Raw genomic sequence first — 19636 nt, 5'->3', positions numbered from 1 at the left:
GCACGTGGCCAGCTCCCAGACTTGGAGGCGGAGGCGCGCAGGGGGTCTCCTGATCCTCCAGGTGATCAGGCCTCCCGGCGCCAAGCGCCCGGAGCCTCGGGTCCGAGGGCCAGAGGAAAGAAGCAGATGGGCGGGGCGGAAGAGGGCTGGTCAAGGCGAGGAGGGGGCGGCCAGGCGGGCCCGCGCGCAGGCCGCGTGCACGCGCCGGAGCCGGGGCGCGCGGGGCGCGCCGGGGCGGGGAGGGGATGGGGGCGGGGTGGGGGCAGCCCTTTCCCAGGCTGTAGCGGGGGCGGTGTCGCTGTTGCCCTTTTAAGCCGCGGGGCCGTGGTCTCCTGCTGGCGGAGTCGGTTACAAAGAGAGCAGCCGTCGCCCCCGCCGCCGCCCAGGCCGCCGCACAGCCGCCCGCCGAGGCCTCAGTGCCCCTAGCCATTTTTCAGCCGCGATACGACGCGGGCCTCGGCGGCGGGGAGAGGCGGAGCCGCGAGAGTGCGGCCCCAAGCCGGCCCTGTGGGGCGGTAGCGGCCGTGACGGCGGCTCTGGGCCCGGCTCCCCTTTCGCACCCCTCCTGCCGGAGATGAGGGGAAGATGTCCGTATCAGGGCTCAAGGCCGAGCTGAAGTTCCTGGCATCCATCTTCGACAAGAACCACGAGCGATTCCGCATCGTCAGCTGGAAGCTGGACGAGCTGCATTGCCAGTTCCTGCTGCCGCCTACGGCACCGCCCGGCAGCCCGCACTCGCCGTCGCCGCCGCTTACACTCCACTGCAACATCACGGTGAGGCGCCCGGCCTCAGCCCCTCGAAGCCAGGCGAGGGCGGAAAGGGGCGCCCGAGTCCCGGGACAAAAGGGAATCGGTCGGGTTGGGGCCCCTTGCCTCCCGGGGCCCCGGGCGGGGCGGATCCGCCCCTTTCCCGGGCATGGGGCCCTGCCCAGGCCCAGCCTTGCAAGCGCGAGGCTTGGGTGGGAGGAGGCAGGCGGTGCCTTTCTCCGCTCTTCCCGCGGGCCTGGGTTTGGGGCTGTTGGCCCTCTCAGCCGCCTTCTCCGGGCTTCGGTGTGGGAGACCGTGGCGGCCCTTGCCCTCGCTAGGTCGCCATGGCTGCCCGCAGCCGGCCTGTCCCCGGCCGCGGCGAGGCATGTCGACTCTGGCTTTGGAGCCCCGGCTGGGAATGGGGAAGGCCCTCAAGTTTTAACGCCTTATTCTTTAGTGAGGTTTCCTTCCTCTTGCTTATTCACCCAGTTGTTTTTAAATTTGTGTTTAAGGAAAAACTGATATTGAAAAAGTTTAGAATGCAGCCTCTGGTGCTGTTTGAATTATCCCCTCCTTGCTGGCCTTGGCTCCACGCGAACGTGTTTCGAAGGGCGCTTTGAACGTGGATGGGCAAGTGGTGATAGAGGTGTTTGCTTCCACAGCCCCTCTTGTGTGTGAGCCCCAAAGGAGATATTTGCCCGGGTCTTCAGACCAGAAAGATTAATTTATGTCACAAAACCAAGAAGGCAGTGTAAAAGCTCACTTTTTGAATTGGAAGCTCGTTAGAAACCCGGGGCTTGGTAAGGTAATCGAAGTGTTCAGTTTTTTCATAAATGTGTATGATTAAACCATTCATGAGGTGAAGTTGACTTAGGGTATTGTTCCAAACTGCGGAGTAAACTTCTTACAGGAGGAGTCTAGGTGGTAGTTTTACTTTCCCTCCAAACCAAGTGTGGTGTCTTTGACTCCTTTTGGTTAAGTCAGTGGGCTACTCAGGTGCCTAAAGTGTTCCTGATCTGGTACCCGAGAGTTTGGAAAGGGCTTGAAGTTATAATAATTGACATTAAAATAATTTCCAGAATATCTGGGGGAGCAGTTGTGTATTTTTAGGGGAAAAAAAATACTATCACTGTACTGAGGAGAGAAGTCATTTATTGAACAGCTAAGTGTTCTGTTTTAGGCACTGGTTTTGCAAAACGGGGCAGAGTCATCCCTGTCTTCAGAACTAAATCTTGGGGAAAGAGTTTCATATTACCAAAGGTTACCAAGTTCTGTGGTGTCATTATGAAAGCCAAAGAGAGCAGTTAATTTTGAGTTCGGTGGTTGGGTGGTGCTTCAGAGAAGGCTTTGGTGGGAGGCTGACATTGGAATTGGGCTTTCACAGGTGAGTAGAATCTTGGGAGTGGAAGCAAATTTCAGGCAGAGGAAACTCTATCCAGAAAAGACACCACTGCTTGAGAAAATGTGGTTTGTTTAGGAGTCGACAAATTTTGAGGATATAGGCTGGTAAAGAGAAGATTTTCCAAGAATAGGAAACAGGAAGTGGTAGTGCGGATGCAGGAGATTGGCCTGTATGGTGATTGTTCTGGTAGAAATTGGGGTATGGCCAGGAAAAGGTAGGGGTGGTTTGCATAATAGAATACTGAACTGGTAGGCTGTGCGGAGCTACTAAATTACTGAGGTAAGTTGGAAAAATGTGTTTGCCATCTTGCACTAGGGTTAGTTCTCTACAGTGTGTGTTATTAGGAAATGTGTGTATGTCTGGTTTTGGTTATGTCAGGGTCGTGGCAGTCTGCCAGAATAAGGAATTACCCACTTCAAATGCCATCAGAGCCCCCATTGAGATCTGTATAGGAGGCCGATAGGAGTCAGCTACACACAGAATACTGTGGGAAGACCTGGATTAGGAAGTGAAGCAAGCAATGAATTAGAGACACCCAGTGAAAGGAGGATGTGGTAGAGACTAGTATAATGGTATTACAGTAGAAACTCCTCAAAGTTATGATAGGTATTATCAGAAGGTTATTATCATGGTGGGTACTCAGTGTATATGAGTGTGTATTAATTTTTTATGGGAAAATATCAAACATACACAAAAGGTGAATAGTGTGGAGAACCTCCATGTAGTCAGCCTCAACAACAATCAACTTTTGGCCCATCTTATTTCATCTGTACCCCACCTCAGTGTTTCCAAGCAGGTTCCTGACCTGTCGCTATAACTATTTCCATGAGTATCTCTAGAAGATAGGACTCTTTAAGCATAGGTAGGTGTTTTGATAAAATCTACATGGCTTGCTTGTGTCGATACCATTTTCTTAGTGGGAAAAATGCAAAGAAGAAACGGTGTTGGATTTCCTGTCTGTTGTGTTTGTGAAATGCTAGTCTCTAAAATTAAAAAAAAAATAATGAGTTTGATCTGTTCTCTAATTTTTCCTCTTATTTCCTTATTCCCAGATATTTATTGAGCTCTTCTACATGCCAGGCCCGGTCTTTTCCATGGCTCACCAAGAAGCATACTTAACACAGTTTAACATTTGAGTAAAGGGCACCTCATGAATTGTTTCCTTACACTCATGCATGCCAGTTTCTGAATAATCTTCTAAAGATACTGTGCCCTCTTTTTCTTTCAGATTTCTGAATCTGTTTCTCCCATATGGAATGTGCCCCTTACCCCACCCCAGTCTGTCTTTTCATGTCTGATCAACCCTCAAGGCTCTTCTAGGAAGTCTTATTCAGTTCCTGCTGGTATTTATTTCCCCTTCCTCCCTTCTGTAATCTTTACTATTTACTGCTTTGGTTATTTGTCCTTATGTTCTATTATAGTAGTTTTAGACTTTTTTTTTAAAGCCTTTTTTTTATGATGGCAGGAGAGCATAGTCTCTAATCATGCTTTTTATCTTCCATTCAGTAAATACTCAGTAAATATTTGTTCTATTTTAGCTATATTCTGTATGAACGAAAATGTTAACTATTGCGTAAGTTAACTGCCAAGAGTTTGTCAAAAGTGCAGAGGAAACATCAAGAAATACTTTAAATATTTAACAAGTCACTGGATAGGAAATACGTAATTTGACTTTATATGAAAGACCATTTTAAGAAGGAGAAACCAGAACAGACGATTTACTCTTTAGGCCAGGGGAATTGAGCTAAATCTTTTTCTGTTATATAAATTTATCCGAATCTTAAATATGAAGGGACAGAATGCTATTTTCAACCTCAAGAAGGAGTCTTTTTTACTATTTGTTTTGTGTGAACTCGTGATATGAAGGAGTGTCATGCAAACAGATCTAATTGCCAATTACTGCTAATATTCAGTTATGCTCACACCTAAAAGCAAAGCAGCTTGTTTTAGTAACCTGTGTCGCCTTATTGGGAGCTAGTATATGGAATTCTTTTAGTCCTTTTGAAATATTTAACATAACTTCGCAACTTCATTTCTCCTTATATGCACTTCTTGACATCTGGCAATTCTTGGTAGGCAATCCGTATTTCAGAGTGAACAATCACCCCTCACCCACCTCATGTAAATTAGCTGGTAAACAGATAAAATTTTGTACTAATTTTATTGTTTGTGTAGCATAAACCAGTACTCTTTTTGCTTGAGTGGCTATTTGCCAGGCTACTTGTGGTAGCACATTTTTTTATTTTGCTAATTAAATTTCTCTTGGTCATTATCGGAGTCCCCTTTCCCCTCCCCACCTCACCACCAACAGCCAGAATAATAAATGTTAGAGCTCTGAGCTTAGGTGAGAGAAAATGGTTTATACTATACTTGGTAGTTGGGACTTTAAGCAAATTACTTTTTCTGCTGTGTTTTTCTATAAAGTCGATAATACTTTTTGTCCTGCATGAAAGCTTTTAAAGGAAAGCTCTTTAACAGTAATAATGTTCTCTACAAATATGAAATTGATGATGTCATTTGTGGCTGAATATAGAATAGAAATGCTTTCTAACAGCTTTTCCTGGGAAATAAATCAGTGCTGTTAATTTCTTAATTTTTCATGTTACTAGTCTTGACATTGAATAAACAGTAGCCCCACCAAGGTTATACAATGGAAATCATGAACCAACTTGGTTAAAGAGCCCGAGACCTTTTCTGTCTTCCTGGGACAGATTACCTTTCCAAACTGAACACCTGGAGAATCATTTGGAAATAGCAGAGCTGTCATATTAAGCACTTCAGTGGTCCTTTCAGGCTGGAGGAATCATTGTTTTCATTCATCTGACCAATTTGTAATGTAGAGTAAAATTCCTAGTTATTATCTATCTGTCCTCCTCTACCCCCATTTTTATGCCCATCCTTGAAAGAACAGGTAAATGAAGAGGAGACTTAGGTTTCCATTTTATGAATGGTGTATGTTTTATTAACTTGATATAGTTTTTTAAACTTCCTGAGACCTGAAAAAGATAGTATTAGATAAATGTCAGCTAGTTGAGGGCTGGGAATTGAAACAGTCATTGCCAAGTGTAAAGCATTACTGGACAGCCAGAGTAATGAAGCAGAGTCCCCTTTACCAAAGCCATTGTAACAGTGTTCTGTGTTCTCTTTCTAAAAGAAACAGTGTTCATTTCTTTTGATGGCTGCATGGTATTCTATTGTATATATATACCACATCTTCTTTATCCATTCATCTGTTGATGGACATCTAGGTTCTTTCCATAGCTTGGCTACTGTGGACATTGCTGCTGTAAACATTTAGGTGCACGTGCCCCTTCAGATCACTACATTTGTATCTTTAGGGTAAATACCCAGTAGTGTAATTGCTGGGTCGTAGGATAGCTCTATTTTCAACTTTTTGAGGAAACTCCATGCTGTTTCTCCAGAGTGGCTGCACCAGCTTGCATTCCCACCAACAGTGTAGGAGGGTTCTCCTTTCTCCGCATCCTTGCCAGCATCTGTCATTTCCTGACTTGTTAATTTTAGCCATTCTGACTGGTGTGAGATGGTATCTCATTGTGGTTTTGATATGTATTTCCCTGATGCCGAGTGATGTGGAGCACTTTTTCATGTGTCTGTTGGCCCTCTGGATGTCTTCGTTGCAGAAATGTCTGTTTATGTCTTCTGACCATTTCTTGATTGGATTATTTGTTCTTTGGGTGTTGAGTTTTCCCTAATGTCTATAACCCCACCACCCTTTCCCAGCCCCCCTCCCCCGTGCCCCCCTCAGTTTGTTTTGTGACATTAAGAGTCTCTTATGGTTTGTCTCCCTCCCAATCCCATCTTGTTCCATTTATTCTTTTCCTACCCCTCAAACCCCCCACGTTGCATCTCCACTTCCTCATATCAGGGAGATCATATGATAGTTATCTTTCTCCAATTGACTTATTTCGCTAAGCATAATATCCTCTAGTTCCATTGTTCTGTTTTGTTTTTTGGAACTAGGGTCTAGATGATATGTTTCCAAACTAGGCTGAAGAATTTGAAGAAGAAAATGCAATACTCGATAAATAGTTTTCCTTAAGAACAGGATTGATTTTGAAGATAGTTTTTCTTTTAGTCTGTGAATAGGTTTGGGACACACTGAAAAGTAGAGGAATGAGACTACAAAATAAACCATTATTGAATAGACCTAATGATGTCCTTCAGTACAGTTTTCTTTTTTTTTTAATTGGTGTTGTTCTTTAAAAAACATTTGGTGAAGTGCTTCAAAGACAGTCTTTGGCTTCAGCTATATTGTAATTGAGATTATAGTTCTCAAAGCATTGCTTCTTTAATACTGTGTTTCTTCAAAATTGTTTTTCCATAACTAGAACCTAATTATTTGGCAGCTAGTATCTAATAATAATGACTTTTTCCTAATCTATAATAGAAAACAGTACAGAGTAAATGTCTATTAATAGTGAAGCATGTAAGGCTTTTTTCTGTTAACCTTTAAAAATCAACACATGTAGTTTTACTTTTAAAAATATGTAACTATAGCATTTCTTGAGAGTACTCAGTTTGCGACGGAAAAAAACACTAGTATTTTATGGGGTTTGAATTAGTTGTATATTGCTCTATAACGAATGTAGTAGCTTAGAACAGCAACATTATCTCACAGTTTCTGTTGGTCAGGAATCTGTGCATGGCTTATCAGGGTTCCTTGGCTCTGTGACTCTCACCAGGCAGTAAAGATGTTGACTAGTGCTACAGTCATCAAAAAGTGAAACTGGGAGAGAATCTTCCTCCATCCTCATTCATTTAGTTTTGGTATTACAGGCCTCCTGTCTGAGGGTGGCAGGTGGTCAGAGGCCTCTCTCCATCTCTTGCCACGTAGCTGTGGGCTTCTCCATAGGGAGATGGCTCCAATGAGGGGGTGGGGATAAGGTGAATGAAAGAGCAGAGAGGGTGAGCAACAAAGAAGTTATCTTTTTTTTTTTTTTTTTAAAGATTTTATTTATTTGTTTGACAGATCACAAGTAGGCAGAGAGGCAGGGGAGGTGGGGAGCAGGCTCCCTGCTGAGCAGAGAGCCCAATATTAGGCTCCATCCCAGGACCCTGGGATCATGACCTGAGCCGAAGGCAGAGCCTTTAAAACCACTGAGCCACCCATGCGCCCCTAGAAGTTCTTATCTTTTTGTAACCTAATCTTAGGAGTCACATCCCATTATTGACTGTATTGTCTGTTAGAAGTGAGTCTGAGGAGAGAATTATACAAGACTGTGAATACCAGGTTAGGATGCTTGGGACCATTTTAGAGGTTGCCCATCACAGTGTTCAGGAACATCATTGACCCCAGAGCTGTAGCATGCAGATAGTGGCTGTACAAGGAGGATGCCTCTCTCCAAAGCCCAGCTTCTGTGGCAAGTGAAACCTGTATATACCATATGGTCACTATATGGCTGTTTGTTCTGACTTCTAACACCAGAGATATTGAAGGAATAATCCTAATCTCATTTAAGGAATCTATTCCTTTAGAAACTACATCCCTCCCTACAATCTGAGAAGGGTTGGAAATTATTAGGAAAAAGGCAAAATTTAATGGGATTGATTTTGCAGGGGGCAATTTTCTAATGGAGAAAAATCTCAAAGTAACTTCTGTAATTACTTAGAAAACAGGGAGTATAGGGAGTAAGAAGATTTTTTAAAAATCATTTTAGTATTTGTAAGGATTTAAAAATATATGCCTGGATTATACTCCTTTGCTTCACCTTTAAAAATTGAGGTAGATCTCATCTAGATAAAGTTTAGAAATGTAGCTTTATTATATTAAAAGGCAAAAGTAGTATTGTTCAAATTTATAAATTATACTTCAAGGTTGTGAGGTGGTTGTTTTTATTTTTTCGCTTGTCTTTTTGAGAGATTTATCCAGGCCATGATTGACCCTTCTTTGTAAAGGAAGGAAGCCCATCTTTCCTGGTACTTGAGTACCTTTTTTTTTTTTTCCCCAGCTTGTGATAAAACCTAACTTTTGCAGTGTTTCTCTTCTATTTTAAATGCTACTACTTATTGGGTAAACTACTTTTTTTTTTTTTTGCTTGATTTTTAAATGTATAAATTATGTAACACGGAGCAGGCAGAATTACTCCATACAACTGTTTAAAAAAAAAAAATCCAGAAAAAAAAAACAACTTTTCTCCATGCCTAGATTTTAATGGGTTGCTTTTCTTCACCCTGATATATTTTACTTAAATCCGTTGTCATCTTGCCATTTGATGGTATGTTAACTTGCATTTCCAGATTAGTCCATATGTAAATATGTTTAACATAGGTGTCTCTGTAACAGGAATCTTACCCATCTTCTTCACCAATATGGTTTGTGGACTCTGATGACCCAAATCTGACATCAGTGCTGGAACGTCTAGAAGATACTAAGAACAACAATTCGGTGAGAAAATAACCCAACCTACTATTTTTTTCCCCCCTAAAGAACATTGTATGTAGAACTTAAGTGTTAAGAGGTAATATAATAGAGAAAAGCCTGATTAATTATTATTTGATAATCTTAAAGGCGCTCAAGACCAGTTTTGTCTGTTTTTTGCCTTCAAATTCTGTGCTACCTAATTTATCTTTTTTATTCCCCATATGCTAAACCTTAATTTAGATGAGGAGTTAGGTGGTCTCTTTTCAATGAATTCTCACTTTAAACCTACCAGACATTTTTGGTAGGGAACACTAGCCAAGGTTGAAGATAGAAAAAGAAAAAAAGACTGAGGTGGATGTGAGGGGAAATAATGCTAGAATGACATCAATGCTTGTGGTAAGGAATGGGTTTCTCTCTCACAAGTCTGTAACTGCAGTAATAACTAACCATAGGTATACAAAGAAAATGTGGGTTTTTTTTGTTTTTTGTTTTTTTTAAATATATGAAGAAGTCTAACTTCCCATTTTATAAAAAAAATTTAGAAATCTTTTTTCTTTGATGATAAAACTAAGCAACTACTGTGAGAGTACTTAGTAAAATAAAGAGAAATAATATTTCCGCCTGATATAATCACTATTGACATGGTAGTTATTTTCTATCAGTATTTTTTCCCTTGCTAGTAAAATACATAGACTCTAATATGTTTAAATAGTTGAGGTTGTATTCTATATAGTTTCATATCTTTCTTTAAAATTAAGCTAGAATGAAAGATTTGACTACTGTATTCCTAGATGGCAGACTCCATATTACAAACATGTCTGTTACCTTCGTAGCATCATGTTAGTTTATAAATTGAATGCAGTTAATCCCAACAGTCTTATTTTTGGAGCTTGACAAAATGACACTAAAGTTGGTTTTAAAAAGTAAATAATAAAAAAAAGTTGAAAAAAGTAATGAGAGACTTGTCCAATTAGATATTAAATAAAAATATTATGTACTGGTACTGGACTGGGCAGGTAAAGATAATAGAAGTTTAAAAACAAAGTCATGCTATTGAGAATTCAGAATAAGTTAAAATACTCTATAAAGAAAGGGTGGATTATTCTATAAATATCATTGGGAGAACTGACCATCTGGGGAAGTTAGAATCTAACAACAGAAGAAATCGGTTTGAGGAGTATTTTAAGAGTAGTGGCTGGTCTGGAGAGCCATGAGGGTTGGAGGTAAAAATAAAAAGCTAGACAGATATAAGTTCACATTTCCAGCGGAGGAGTGACAGGACAGGAAAAGATGGCCCTCTTAAAAAAGATGGCCCTCTTACTGCTATCTCCTTTTAGGAGGTTAATTCTAAAAAGATCTACAGGTAAAAGTTTTGTAATAATAGAATTGACTGGGTTATTTTTCAGTGTCTAACATTTTTCATCAAAAAATGCTCTTAAAATGAAATGGCATAGGACATAAAATTGGGTCTCATTTTATTTTTAAAAAATTAATATATTTATATAAAAGAAGAAAACCAGATTACCCTCTACTCTTATAGTCTCTGCCAGTTATTCTATCACCTAGTTTCTTGACAGAATAAGTTGTATTTCTTCACCTTTGCTTTACTTAATTCATTATAATCTGGATCCTGCCTTCATTGTCACACTAAAATTTTTTATGTCTGGTTGCCAAATCCAAGGAATCCTTTTTTAACCCTAAAATTGACCTCTCTGCAAGAGTTTAATAGGGGTGATTATTCCCTTGTTGAAACATTCCTCCATTTAACAAACATTTACTACCTAAGGTCTCCAATCGAAAGCAGGTTAAATAAAAACTACTGTGTATAGAATAGTTTTATGATAGAATATTACATTGTAGTTAAAAAGATTGCCACTAATCTTTTCCTAAGAATGTGTACAACTTTCCAAGATACGCAAGTAAAAAGGCAAGGCATAGAATATTGTTTATAATCTGGCCCCTTTTGCAAACAGTGTTGTAAAAATTAAAAAAAAAATCTGTATCTTTTTTTTTTTTTTTTTTTAAATGCATACATTCTCCTTCTGGGTCTGTACAGAAAACTGTTAATAGAAGAAAAGAGAGAAGTTTGTTATTTTATTTTATTTTTTTTTTCTAATTTACTGGCTTCTATGCCAGGCTCTGTAATAAGTGATGGGTACAAAAGTCAAGTCCTGTCCTTGTCCTCTGGAAACTAATAATCTTAGGAGAACTTCCATCAGATTACTGTCTCCTGTTTTTATCTCTTCCTAACCCTGCCTTGGTCTTCCCTGAGCTCTTGTCCCTTGGTCTGCCTCTTCTCATTCCATGCTTTCTCTGAGAAATCTCTTTTACTACTATTACTTAAATCATGGTTTATATCCAGGGATTCCTAAATCTGTTTCTTTAGCTAAAATATATCTCCTGAGTTTCAAATGCATACATCTACCTATGTATCCTGTAGATCCAGGGAATCTCACTTGGATGTGCCATGGCTGTTCAAAATGATTATATCTAAATTTAACCTTTCCTACCTTGTGGCACTCCAGCACGCCCCACTGAGTTTCTCTTCAGTAATTCTCCCTGTGATTGTGAGTGGGACAAGATGAAATAATGAAGTTTGTCACCCATGGCTGAACTAGGGAACTAAAAGTTCTTTTTTATACCTGTATTTCCTGTCACCTCCCTTCTCCAGACCTAGTAAGTTTCTAATACCTATCCATCTACCTTCTAAATATTTCTTAAATCTTTTCCCACCATCTTAGTTTCTTCCACCCTTTAAATGCTTTTTGGGGAGAGGGAGCGTAGAGTTGAAACTCCTGGAAAGCTATACAACCCTATTTTTCTTGTCGCTTGGTCTGACTTTGCCACGTGCTGCCTCTGCTGCAGCATTCCCATGGCTCTTCCATTGTCACGGGTTGGAGTGTCTGGGTCTGTGTCCAGGTTACCATTCTCATCTTCATTATGTTCTTGAAACAAAATAGAGCTTATTGGAGGGGGTAGATCCATGGTGCCTTTTAAGCTTGAGGATTTTTTTAATCCTAATTTACTGCTCAGCTTTCCTAATTTCTGCTTGTCCTTTTGGCTACTTTGGAAAGTCTTATTCTTTTCTTTGTTAACCCATTCTAATTCTGTTTCTGTTTTCTTAGTCCTTCATAAACCTGGTTTTTCATCTCTTTCCCTGATCAGAGACATCTGGGAAACTGTCCCTGACCAGGTGAAGTAGGTTACCTTATTAGTTCTGGATAAGGTCTACTAAGTATTGAACATTGTTCTGAAAGCATAATTCCTAAACGCATACATTGAAAACAGCTTTTTTTTTTTCAACAGTGAAAAACATGTTCGTGAACATAACTTACCTTGATTCTTGCTTAAAGTAAATATGCTTACAAAACAATTTGGATGTAAAAATGGGAACTTAATGAGTTACTCCTTTCAGTTTTCTTAGTGCTTTTTTCACCTTTTTTTTTTTTAAATTTGGGCAGATGCTTAAGAACCTATAAGTGCCAACTCTTTTCACAGGTTTCATCTTATCTTTATCATTATAAGAAGTTTTTAATTTCCTTAGTTTACAGATGGGGGCCCTCAAACTCAGGGAATTAGATGCCATATCCAAGGTCTTTTAGATTCCAGGAGTATGTCTATTAGCCCACATTTGCCTCTTACTTTTAAATGAATGACTGGAATGTATAATTTTATAACTCATATGTAACAACACTGCCTGTATTTTTTTGTCGTCTCATTAATGTAAATGTATTCTTGTCTGAAGTCATAAGTTTCCTAAGAAAAGGAGTTGGCAACTGAAAATTTGACAAATGTCTGGAGCTCTCCTTCCTCAGCCTTTTTGTTGTCATTCTGCTAGGTATTTGTTATAGGGATTGTACTCAAGCCATAGTGACTTTCTTACACTAGCAGCCCCTAAAAATATTTCTTAAAGACTGTTATTTTATCTGTAGGCTGTAATTGAGCAGTAACAAGCTTTTTTCATTTCCTACTGGATTGGTTACAGTAGTCATAGCATTATTCATGTCTTCTAAGGGCTCTTTAACATAATGCTTATTTACTGAAATGTGTTTTGTAGCTTCGTCAGCAATTGAAGTGGTTGATATGTGAACTCTGCAGATTATATAACCTTCCTAAGCACCTGGATGTTGAGATGCTAGATCAACCAATACCCACGGGTCAGGTAAAGTAAAAATTCTCTAGTGTTCAAGAGCTAAAATAAATTGTCTCAAGCAAAAGTAAAAACTAGGATGATTTTCCTTCGTAACTTATTTAGAAGTTAGTCTTGTTGGATTGTTTGTTTTATTTTAGATACTAAAAATAACATATTTACTCTTTGGAGCTGCTGGTATTTTCTATGACAGGGAAACAACTGCCTCCCTCCCCACTACAACCTTTTTGTTGTAGACATTCCTGATTTCCATAACTGTTCCTTAAATTGTTTCCCTTTGCTTATTCATTTACCTTCACCTGGAATGCCATCTCCTTTTAAGCCTATCTGGATTTCTTAAGGCTTAACCCAATGTTACTTCCTTTAGCAGCAGAAGTGCCCACTAGCTCACCACCACCTCTAACTTTGTGATTTCCAGCTTTACCTATTTAGGGCATAATTTATGGACTTTGTGCTATAAATAAGGATTTAGCTCTTATACCACCCACCTTCCCCCGTCTCCCTTCTTAAAACACCATTATACTTAGTCATATGAATAATCACTGTTTATTATTAGGACTTGGTAGTGTAGCATTTTCTATCGTGTTGTTTCTTGTAGAGTTCTTTGTTTTGCAATGTCCTCATTATAATAATTCTTAGTTTAAAAAGTGATGTTTTGTCCCTTTTCTGTGAGCTCTTGCCTCTTCTGGAGTCTTTCTGTGGTTTTTTTGCACCAGTCTTGGCAGGTTGTCTCTGGACTGGCTGTGTAGCTGTCACCTTGAGATTTTGTCTCCTCTGCTAGTGTAGATCTGTTGTTACCTGATCTCATGTCCTCTTTCTTGCTTACCCTTTCTCATTTTGCCTGAGTACATTTCTCATGTAAAATCCTAGCGTGGATTTTAAATTTTAAATTTTAAATCCTAGTACATTTTCTCAGTTCTAACATCTAAAAATATGACCAGACCACCATAGGTTTGAATCTTGGTTCTGCTGCTTATTAGTTGTATGACCTTGTGATAATTACCCAAGTACTGTGTGCATCAATTTCTTGTTTGTAAAATGGGGGAAACAGTAGTACCTATATTTGGGGAGGAACTGTGAAGATTAAATGAGTTAGTACATATAAGTCATTTAGAGCAGTGCATGGATTATAGTAAATGCCCAATAAATGTTAACTGCTATTATATTTCACTGTTGCATTTGATTGACAGATTGAATATATAATTCTGGGTTGAAAATAATTTTCCCTCAGAATTTCAAAGACTGTGCTGCTGTCCTTTAGCCAGTGGTGTTGTTTAAGCTTGATGCATTCTAAGTCTTACTCATCTGTGTGTGACTTGGGACCCTTTAAAGAGTTTGTCTTGGTGTTCTCAGATATCACAATGGTGTATTTTTAGTTGTGGATTTTTGTGTTTTTCATTGTTGCTGGACACTCAGTATGGATGGGTCTTTTCAAATGTGGGCTCCTTTATCTTTCTCCTCAGGTAAATGTTCTTGTATTTTTTTTTTTTTCCCTGTGATAAATCCCTCCTTTCTATTTTCTTTATCTGTTCATTTTTAGAATGCCTCCTAGTTGTCCTTTAGACCTGCTTTGCTTGAGCTTTTGTATCTTTTATATTATCTCCATATTCTCTTTTTAAATTTCAAATTCTGGAAGTTTTTCCTTCAATTTTTAAAAATTGGAGAGCATAACTTTTTTGGTTGTGTTTTGATTATTTACTGCTGCTTAACCACTAACCCCAAACTTAATTTATTGTATTTCTCACAATTGTGTGGGCTGATTAGGCTTAGCTGGACTGTTTTGTTTTGTTTTGTTTTGTTTTTTCCTGCTGGGCTCACTGCACATTCAGATAGTGGCTGCACCACAATGTGCAAAATGCTTCTTTACTCTGCACTTTTCCCCTGGCATCTCATCTTCTTCTTGGATGGACCTCTTCTTGTGGCTTCTCTTTCTTCCAAAAGTTAGGCCAGATTCTTAATTTTTGGCTGCCAAGAGCACAAAAGTAGAAGCCGCCAGGGGTTCTTAAGACTTAGATTTGTACCTGGCCCAGTGTCCTCTCTGCCACATTTACTGGTTAAAGCAAGTCATGGGGCCTGCCCAGATTGACTTTGGGAGGGACCATATAAGGGGATGAATGCTGGGGAATGTGGGTCAAGGTCATCTCCAATGATGTCCCATAAATTCTGAGACCCTTTCTTATTCTGATTATTCTTTATTCATAGCATTCTATTTTTGATTTATAGATGTAATCATAAGTGTCCTTAAGGAGTTGTTTTGATACCCTTGTCCTCTCCCTCTCTAACATCTCTTCTCTTCTCTTTTCTTTCTTTCTTTCTTTCTTTTTTAAAGATTTTATTTATTTGAGACAGAGTGAGAGAGAGCACAGGTAGGGTAGAGGGGCAGAGGGAGAGAGGGAGAAGCAGGCATGACCTGAGCTGAAGGCAGGCACATAACTGACTAAGCCACCCGAGTACCCCTCTATTTTCTCTTCAGTAAGTTTTTTTTTTTCCTGTTTATATTGGTCTTGTTTTTCTTTTTGAAACTATTCCTCAAATATCAACTCTGTGTTATTCATATTTTTTTTTCTTCCTTTCTTTCTTACTTCCTTTCTTACTCATATTTGATCAAGGTATTGAAAAGATAATTGAGAGTTCTTTGTGGCCAAGACTTGCCAACTGATAGCTTTTAGGAGGAATTTAAGCTGACTTCAAACCCCCACCCCCCAGTTTCTATTTTCTGGTGTAATAAAAAGTGGGGGCTGGAACTACTTGGTTTCTTTGGACATGAAATTTTATAATCGCCTGCTTGAGGTAGATCTCTTAGCCTGGGTTCTGCTTAAGGACAGAGGGGAAAGGGACACCTGGGTGGCTTAGTCAGTTAACCATCTGCCTTCGGCTTGGGTCATGATCCTAGGTTCCTGGGATCGAGTCCCACATTGGGCTCCTTGCTCAGTGGGAGCCTGCTTCTCCCTCGGCTTGCTGATCCCCCTGCTTGTGCTCCTTCTTTCTCTCCCTCCCCTCTCTCTCTCTCTTTCTGACAAATAAAACACAATCTAAAAAAAAAAAAAAAGAAAGGATGAATGTTGAGCACTGTGTTTTGGGGACTGGACATGTTCTGTGTACAGGCTTTTGGTTGATCTATTTTCAATTCTATCCATTATTCCTGTCTTAGAGTCTAGAGGCTCTCCAGGGTGCTAGGAGACAAATTAGCCTCCTATAATCCCCTAACCTACTTTACTTATTTGCTCTATTAATTACCATTCTTCCATTTACTGGCATTTACTAGTGTGCATGAATTGTCTTTTCTGCTTGTAGCCTCATTTCCTTTTTTATAGTGTTTATTCACTGTAATTCTAATGGAGCTTCAGGAAAGAGAGAAGATGGGAGAAGCATGTATATATATATATACACTATGTTCAATTTGCCCACTCTGGGATGTCTGCAACTTGTGTTTCTCACTTTATTATATATCATGGACATGGTGTGTGTGTAGATCTACCTTGCTTTTCATAATTGTGCATGTGTAGAGATATAATTTGTGAATTACATGAAAAAATTGCTAATTGTGAATTCATCCTTATATTCATAATAAATACTGAGCACCTGCATAGGTGGTAGCTGGAGGGACACAGTGGATATCATAATACTTTATTTTTGGCTTTTTCTACTTTAAGTGAGATTGTAATGTAGTTTGGTTTGCTTACTTATTTCCTTTTAGGCTCTTGTTTCATTTCAGTATCAGAGTTAGTAGTCTCCTAAAATGACTTGGTAAAATTGTGTATTTTTTTCTAAAGTCTAGGGCAGTTTATTTATTTTTAAAGATTTTATTTATTGAGAGAGAGCTAGAGAGACCACAAGCAGCGGGTAGGGGGAGAGGGAGAAACAGACTCCCCGCTGAGCAGGGAGCCCTCTGCAGGACTCAGTTCTGGGACCCTGGGATCATGACCTGAGCCAATGGCAGATACTTAACCGACTGAGCCACCCAAGCGCCCCCAAAGTCTAGGACAGTTTAAGTAAAATTACAGCTGGGTCCAATTTTGCCTCTCAGGAGACATCTGGAAATATCTGGAGATAATTTTGGTTGTCACAGCTAGCTGAGGGGAATGCTATGGGCGTTTTGTGGGTAGAAGGGATGTTACTAAATGTCCTACAAGTGTCCAGTGAGTCCTACATGACAAAGAATTATCTAGCCCAAAATATCTGTACTTCCAAGGTTGAGAAACCATGGTTTAAATAAAATCTGAGCCTGATCCATTTTTCTCTTTTTCTAAGTATTAGTTTTCATTTTTCCCATTCCTCAGTCAATTTTAGTAATTTTAGATTCTAAAAAAAAAATCACTTCATCTGTACTTCTGAACCTATGGCTATGAAGCTCTTTTCATTTCTCAAGTTGTTTTCTTTGTCATGATTACTTGTCAGAAGCTTGTCTGATTTATATTGGCCTTTTGATAGAACCAGTCCTTTTATTTTTTTAAATCTTATTTTCTTTTTCATTTTTGTGTGAGTCTTAACCTTTTTTTTCTTTTGCTTTTGTAGTTTATTGGACCACTGTGATAAATTGCTTTAACAAACATGTGAGAGGTATACATTTCCTTCTGTGTGCTGTTTAACTTCATTGTATAGGTTTCAAGATTTAGTATATTTATTTTCCAAATAGTTTGTATATCCTGTGATTTGATTCCATATTTTGTTCATATTACTTTGTTATATTTCACAAGAAGTTGTATAGGTGTTGAAAATATATGAATATTAGTGTAATAAGTAGTTACAGTGAATACCTGGGAATTATCACTCAGCCCCGACCCAAGTGAAGAAACAGAATATTGCTAGCCGTGGAAACCTTTTGGACGTACTTCTAGATGATCATTTCTTTCTATGCTAAACTTTTCCTTTTCCCTTGTTATTAACATATATATCTGCATTTTTCAACAATATGATTTAGTGTTGACTGTTTTTAAGCTTCATATTAAGAGTCATACTATATGTGTGTTCTTTGTCTTTTGCTTAACAGTTGTGTGTTAAATTTATTCATATGTGTGGCTATAGTTCTTTTTCATTGCTATATTTATTCCATTCTCTAAACCTACCATAACAGATTCCTCCATTTGAGTTGGTTGCAGTTTGCTATTAGGAACAGTGTGGGGCGCCTCATTGGCGCCTTTGGTTAAGCGTCTTGGTTTTGGCTCAGGTCTTGATTTCATGGTTGTGAGGTTGAGCCCCATGTCGGCCTCTGTGCTCAGAATGGAGTTGGGTTGACATTCTCTCTCTCCCTTTACCTCTGTTTCTCCCGGTTTTGCTTGTGATCTCTCTCATTCTCTTGCTGAAAGAAAGAAATCTATCTTAAAAAAAAAAAAAGGACATGTGTGCTACCATGACCATTCTTGTCCAGTTTTGTGGGATACCTATGTGAGCATTTTTCTGGGCACATAACATAGACGTTGGTTTACTGGAACATGAGGGTCAATTTCTTCTTAAAACTGAGAGTTCTTTAGAAAAAGTTTTTCATCTTCTCAGGTGGATTTTGGGCTATTTTTAGTTTTTCACTCTTTATGATATGGCTTGTAACTTCTCAGCTCAATTTTCAGCAATTGCTTAAACCTAACCATTGGTGTTATTATGTCTTTGCTTATTGCTGTATCTTATATTGAATGGTTGCTTCCTACCTCTGAAAATGTATCCCTCAATGACGTCTCTATTTTTATTTCTAGAAAGGATTTCTGGGACTTACGTGGAGAGTGTTCCTTGAATACTCAGTGTCTGTTTTTATTATTCATTGAACAACTATCCATCTGACTCTGTGCAAAGTACTCTATAGAGGTGCTGAGGATCCAGTGGCAAAGGATATGGTACCTGTCCCGGTGCAACTAGACATAGACTTCATAATTGAGTCTCTTCTAGGTTCTTTATACTTTTATCTTCTAATATTTATTGTTACAAGTGAAAAGCCTGATGTCTGGTTCTTCTTTTCCTCTATTTTTTTTTTCTTTCTGGAAGTTGTATGGTTTTTTCTCTGTGAAGTATAGGGTTTTACTTTTCAACATTCCTTTGGGTCATTCAGAGCCACTTAATATTCTGAAGTCTTTCTTTAGCTTGACAACCTTTGTCTCTTATTTCTTTTCCTCAGTCTTATGGGTAGATAGCAGATGAATATTAGTTCTGGGTATTCCTGTCTCCCATTTCCCATAACTCTTCTCTATCAGTACCCTTTCCTCTCCCCACCCCCTGTCTCCTTTCTCCACATTCTAAGGGAATGTTACAGTTTGGTCATCTTCTTAATCATAAATGTTTTGTTCATTCAAATCCATTGTGCTCTTTGGTTCTTCTACTAGGTTTTTTTTCCCTTTATCTTTTTTTTTGGTGAGGTGGGGGATATCTTTTTCATTTCCCAGAACTGTCTTTTCCTTTGCATGGTTATCTTTTTTTATATTGTGTGGACACAGTATCTTTTCAAGTACTGCTAAGGATGCCAATTAGATTTTTTAAAAAATTTTCTTCATTAATAATGCTTTAGTTTGCTTGTTTTCTCTGTTTGACTTGGTGCCTTTTTTTCAGATTGCCAGTTTTCTTCAAGTATCTGGTAATACTTGGTTATCTGCACATTTACAGATGAGATATACCATTGATCACATTGTCAATGGTTGATGTGAGTGCCCTCAGTAATTGTCACTCTTCTCTGCTGTGGCCTTTCCCCCTAACCCCCACTCCTGGTTTGTACACCTGTGCTCTGGCTATGGCATGTGAATGGAGAGGTACTGGCAAGCAGACTTTCCAGTTTGAGTTCAAGGAAGAGATGAGTGAGTTAGATTTTGCTGCTGTGTTGACCTGTATTTCCAAAATGTGTCTTTTCTCTCTGGTTCTGATACCTATACTAAGAGGCCATCAAGTTAGGCCTCCTTTATAAGAAAGTGATGCTTACCAGCTGTAGTTGGAACAAATACAGCCAGTATATCTAGAAGGAAAAGAAAAATCCTACTGT

At 39.1% G+C, this 19636-nt stretch overlaps 1 protein-coding gene across 3 annotated transcripts in view; it reads left to right on the top strand.

Annotated features, from left to right (window-relative positions):
- The first annotated feature begins 243 nt into the window (after window positions 1–243).
- Window positions 244–19636, top strand: part of UBE2Q2 (ubiquitin conjugating enzyme E2 Q2) — a 66208-nt gene continuing 46815 nt past the window's right edge. For 2 of the 3 annotated variants that reach the window (XM_080807807.1, XM_080807808.1), the window contains exons 1-3: window positions 244–774; window positions 8454–8555; window positions 12589–12693. In XM_080807807.1, coding sequence (XP_080663933.1) covers window positions 586–774; window positions 8454–8555; window positions 12589–12693 — 396 coding nt within the window. In that variant the 5' untranslated portion in view covers window positions 244–585. The remainder of the gene's footprint in view (window positions 775–8453; window positions 8556–12588; window positions 12694–19636) is intronic. The other variant, XM_080807809.1, reaches the window with a different exon arrangement.

This window comes from Martes martes (genome assembly GCF_963455335.1).
Source record: "Martes martes genome assembly, chromosome: 7".
Lineage (NCBI taxonomy): Eukaryota > Metazoa > Chordata > Mammalia > Carnivora > Mustelidae > Martes > Martes martes.
The sequence above is the reverse complement of the archived record's forward strand: the minus strand, read 5'-3'. Positions and strand labels throughout refer to the sequence as shown.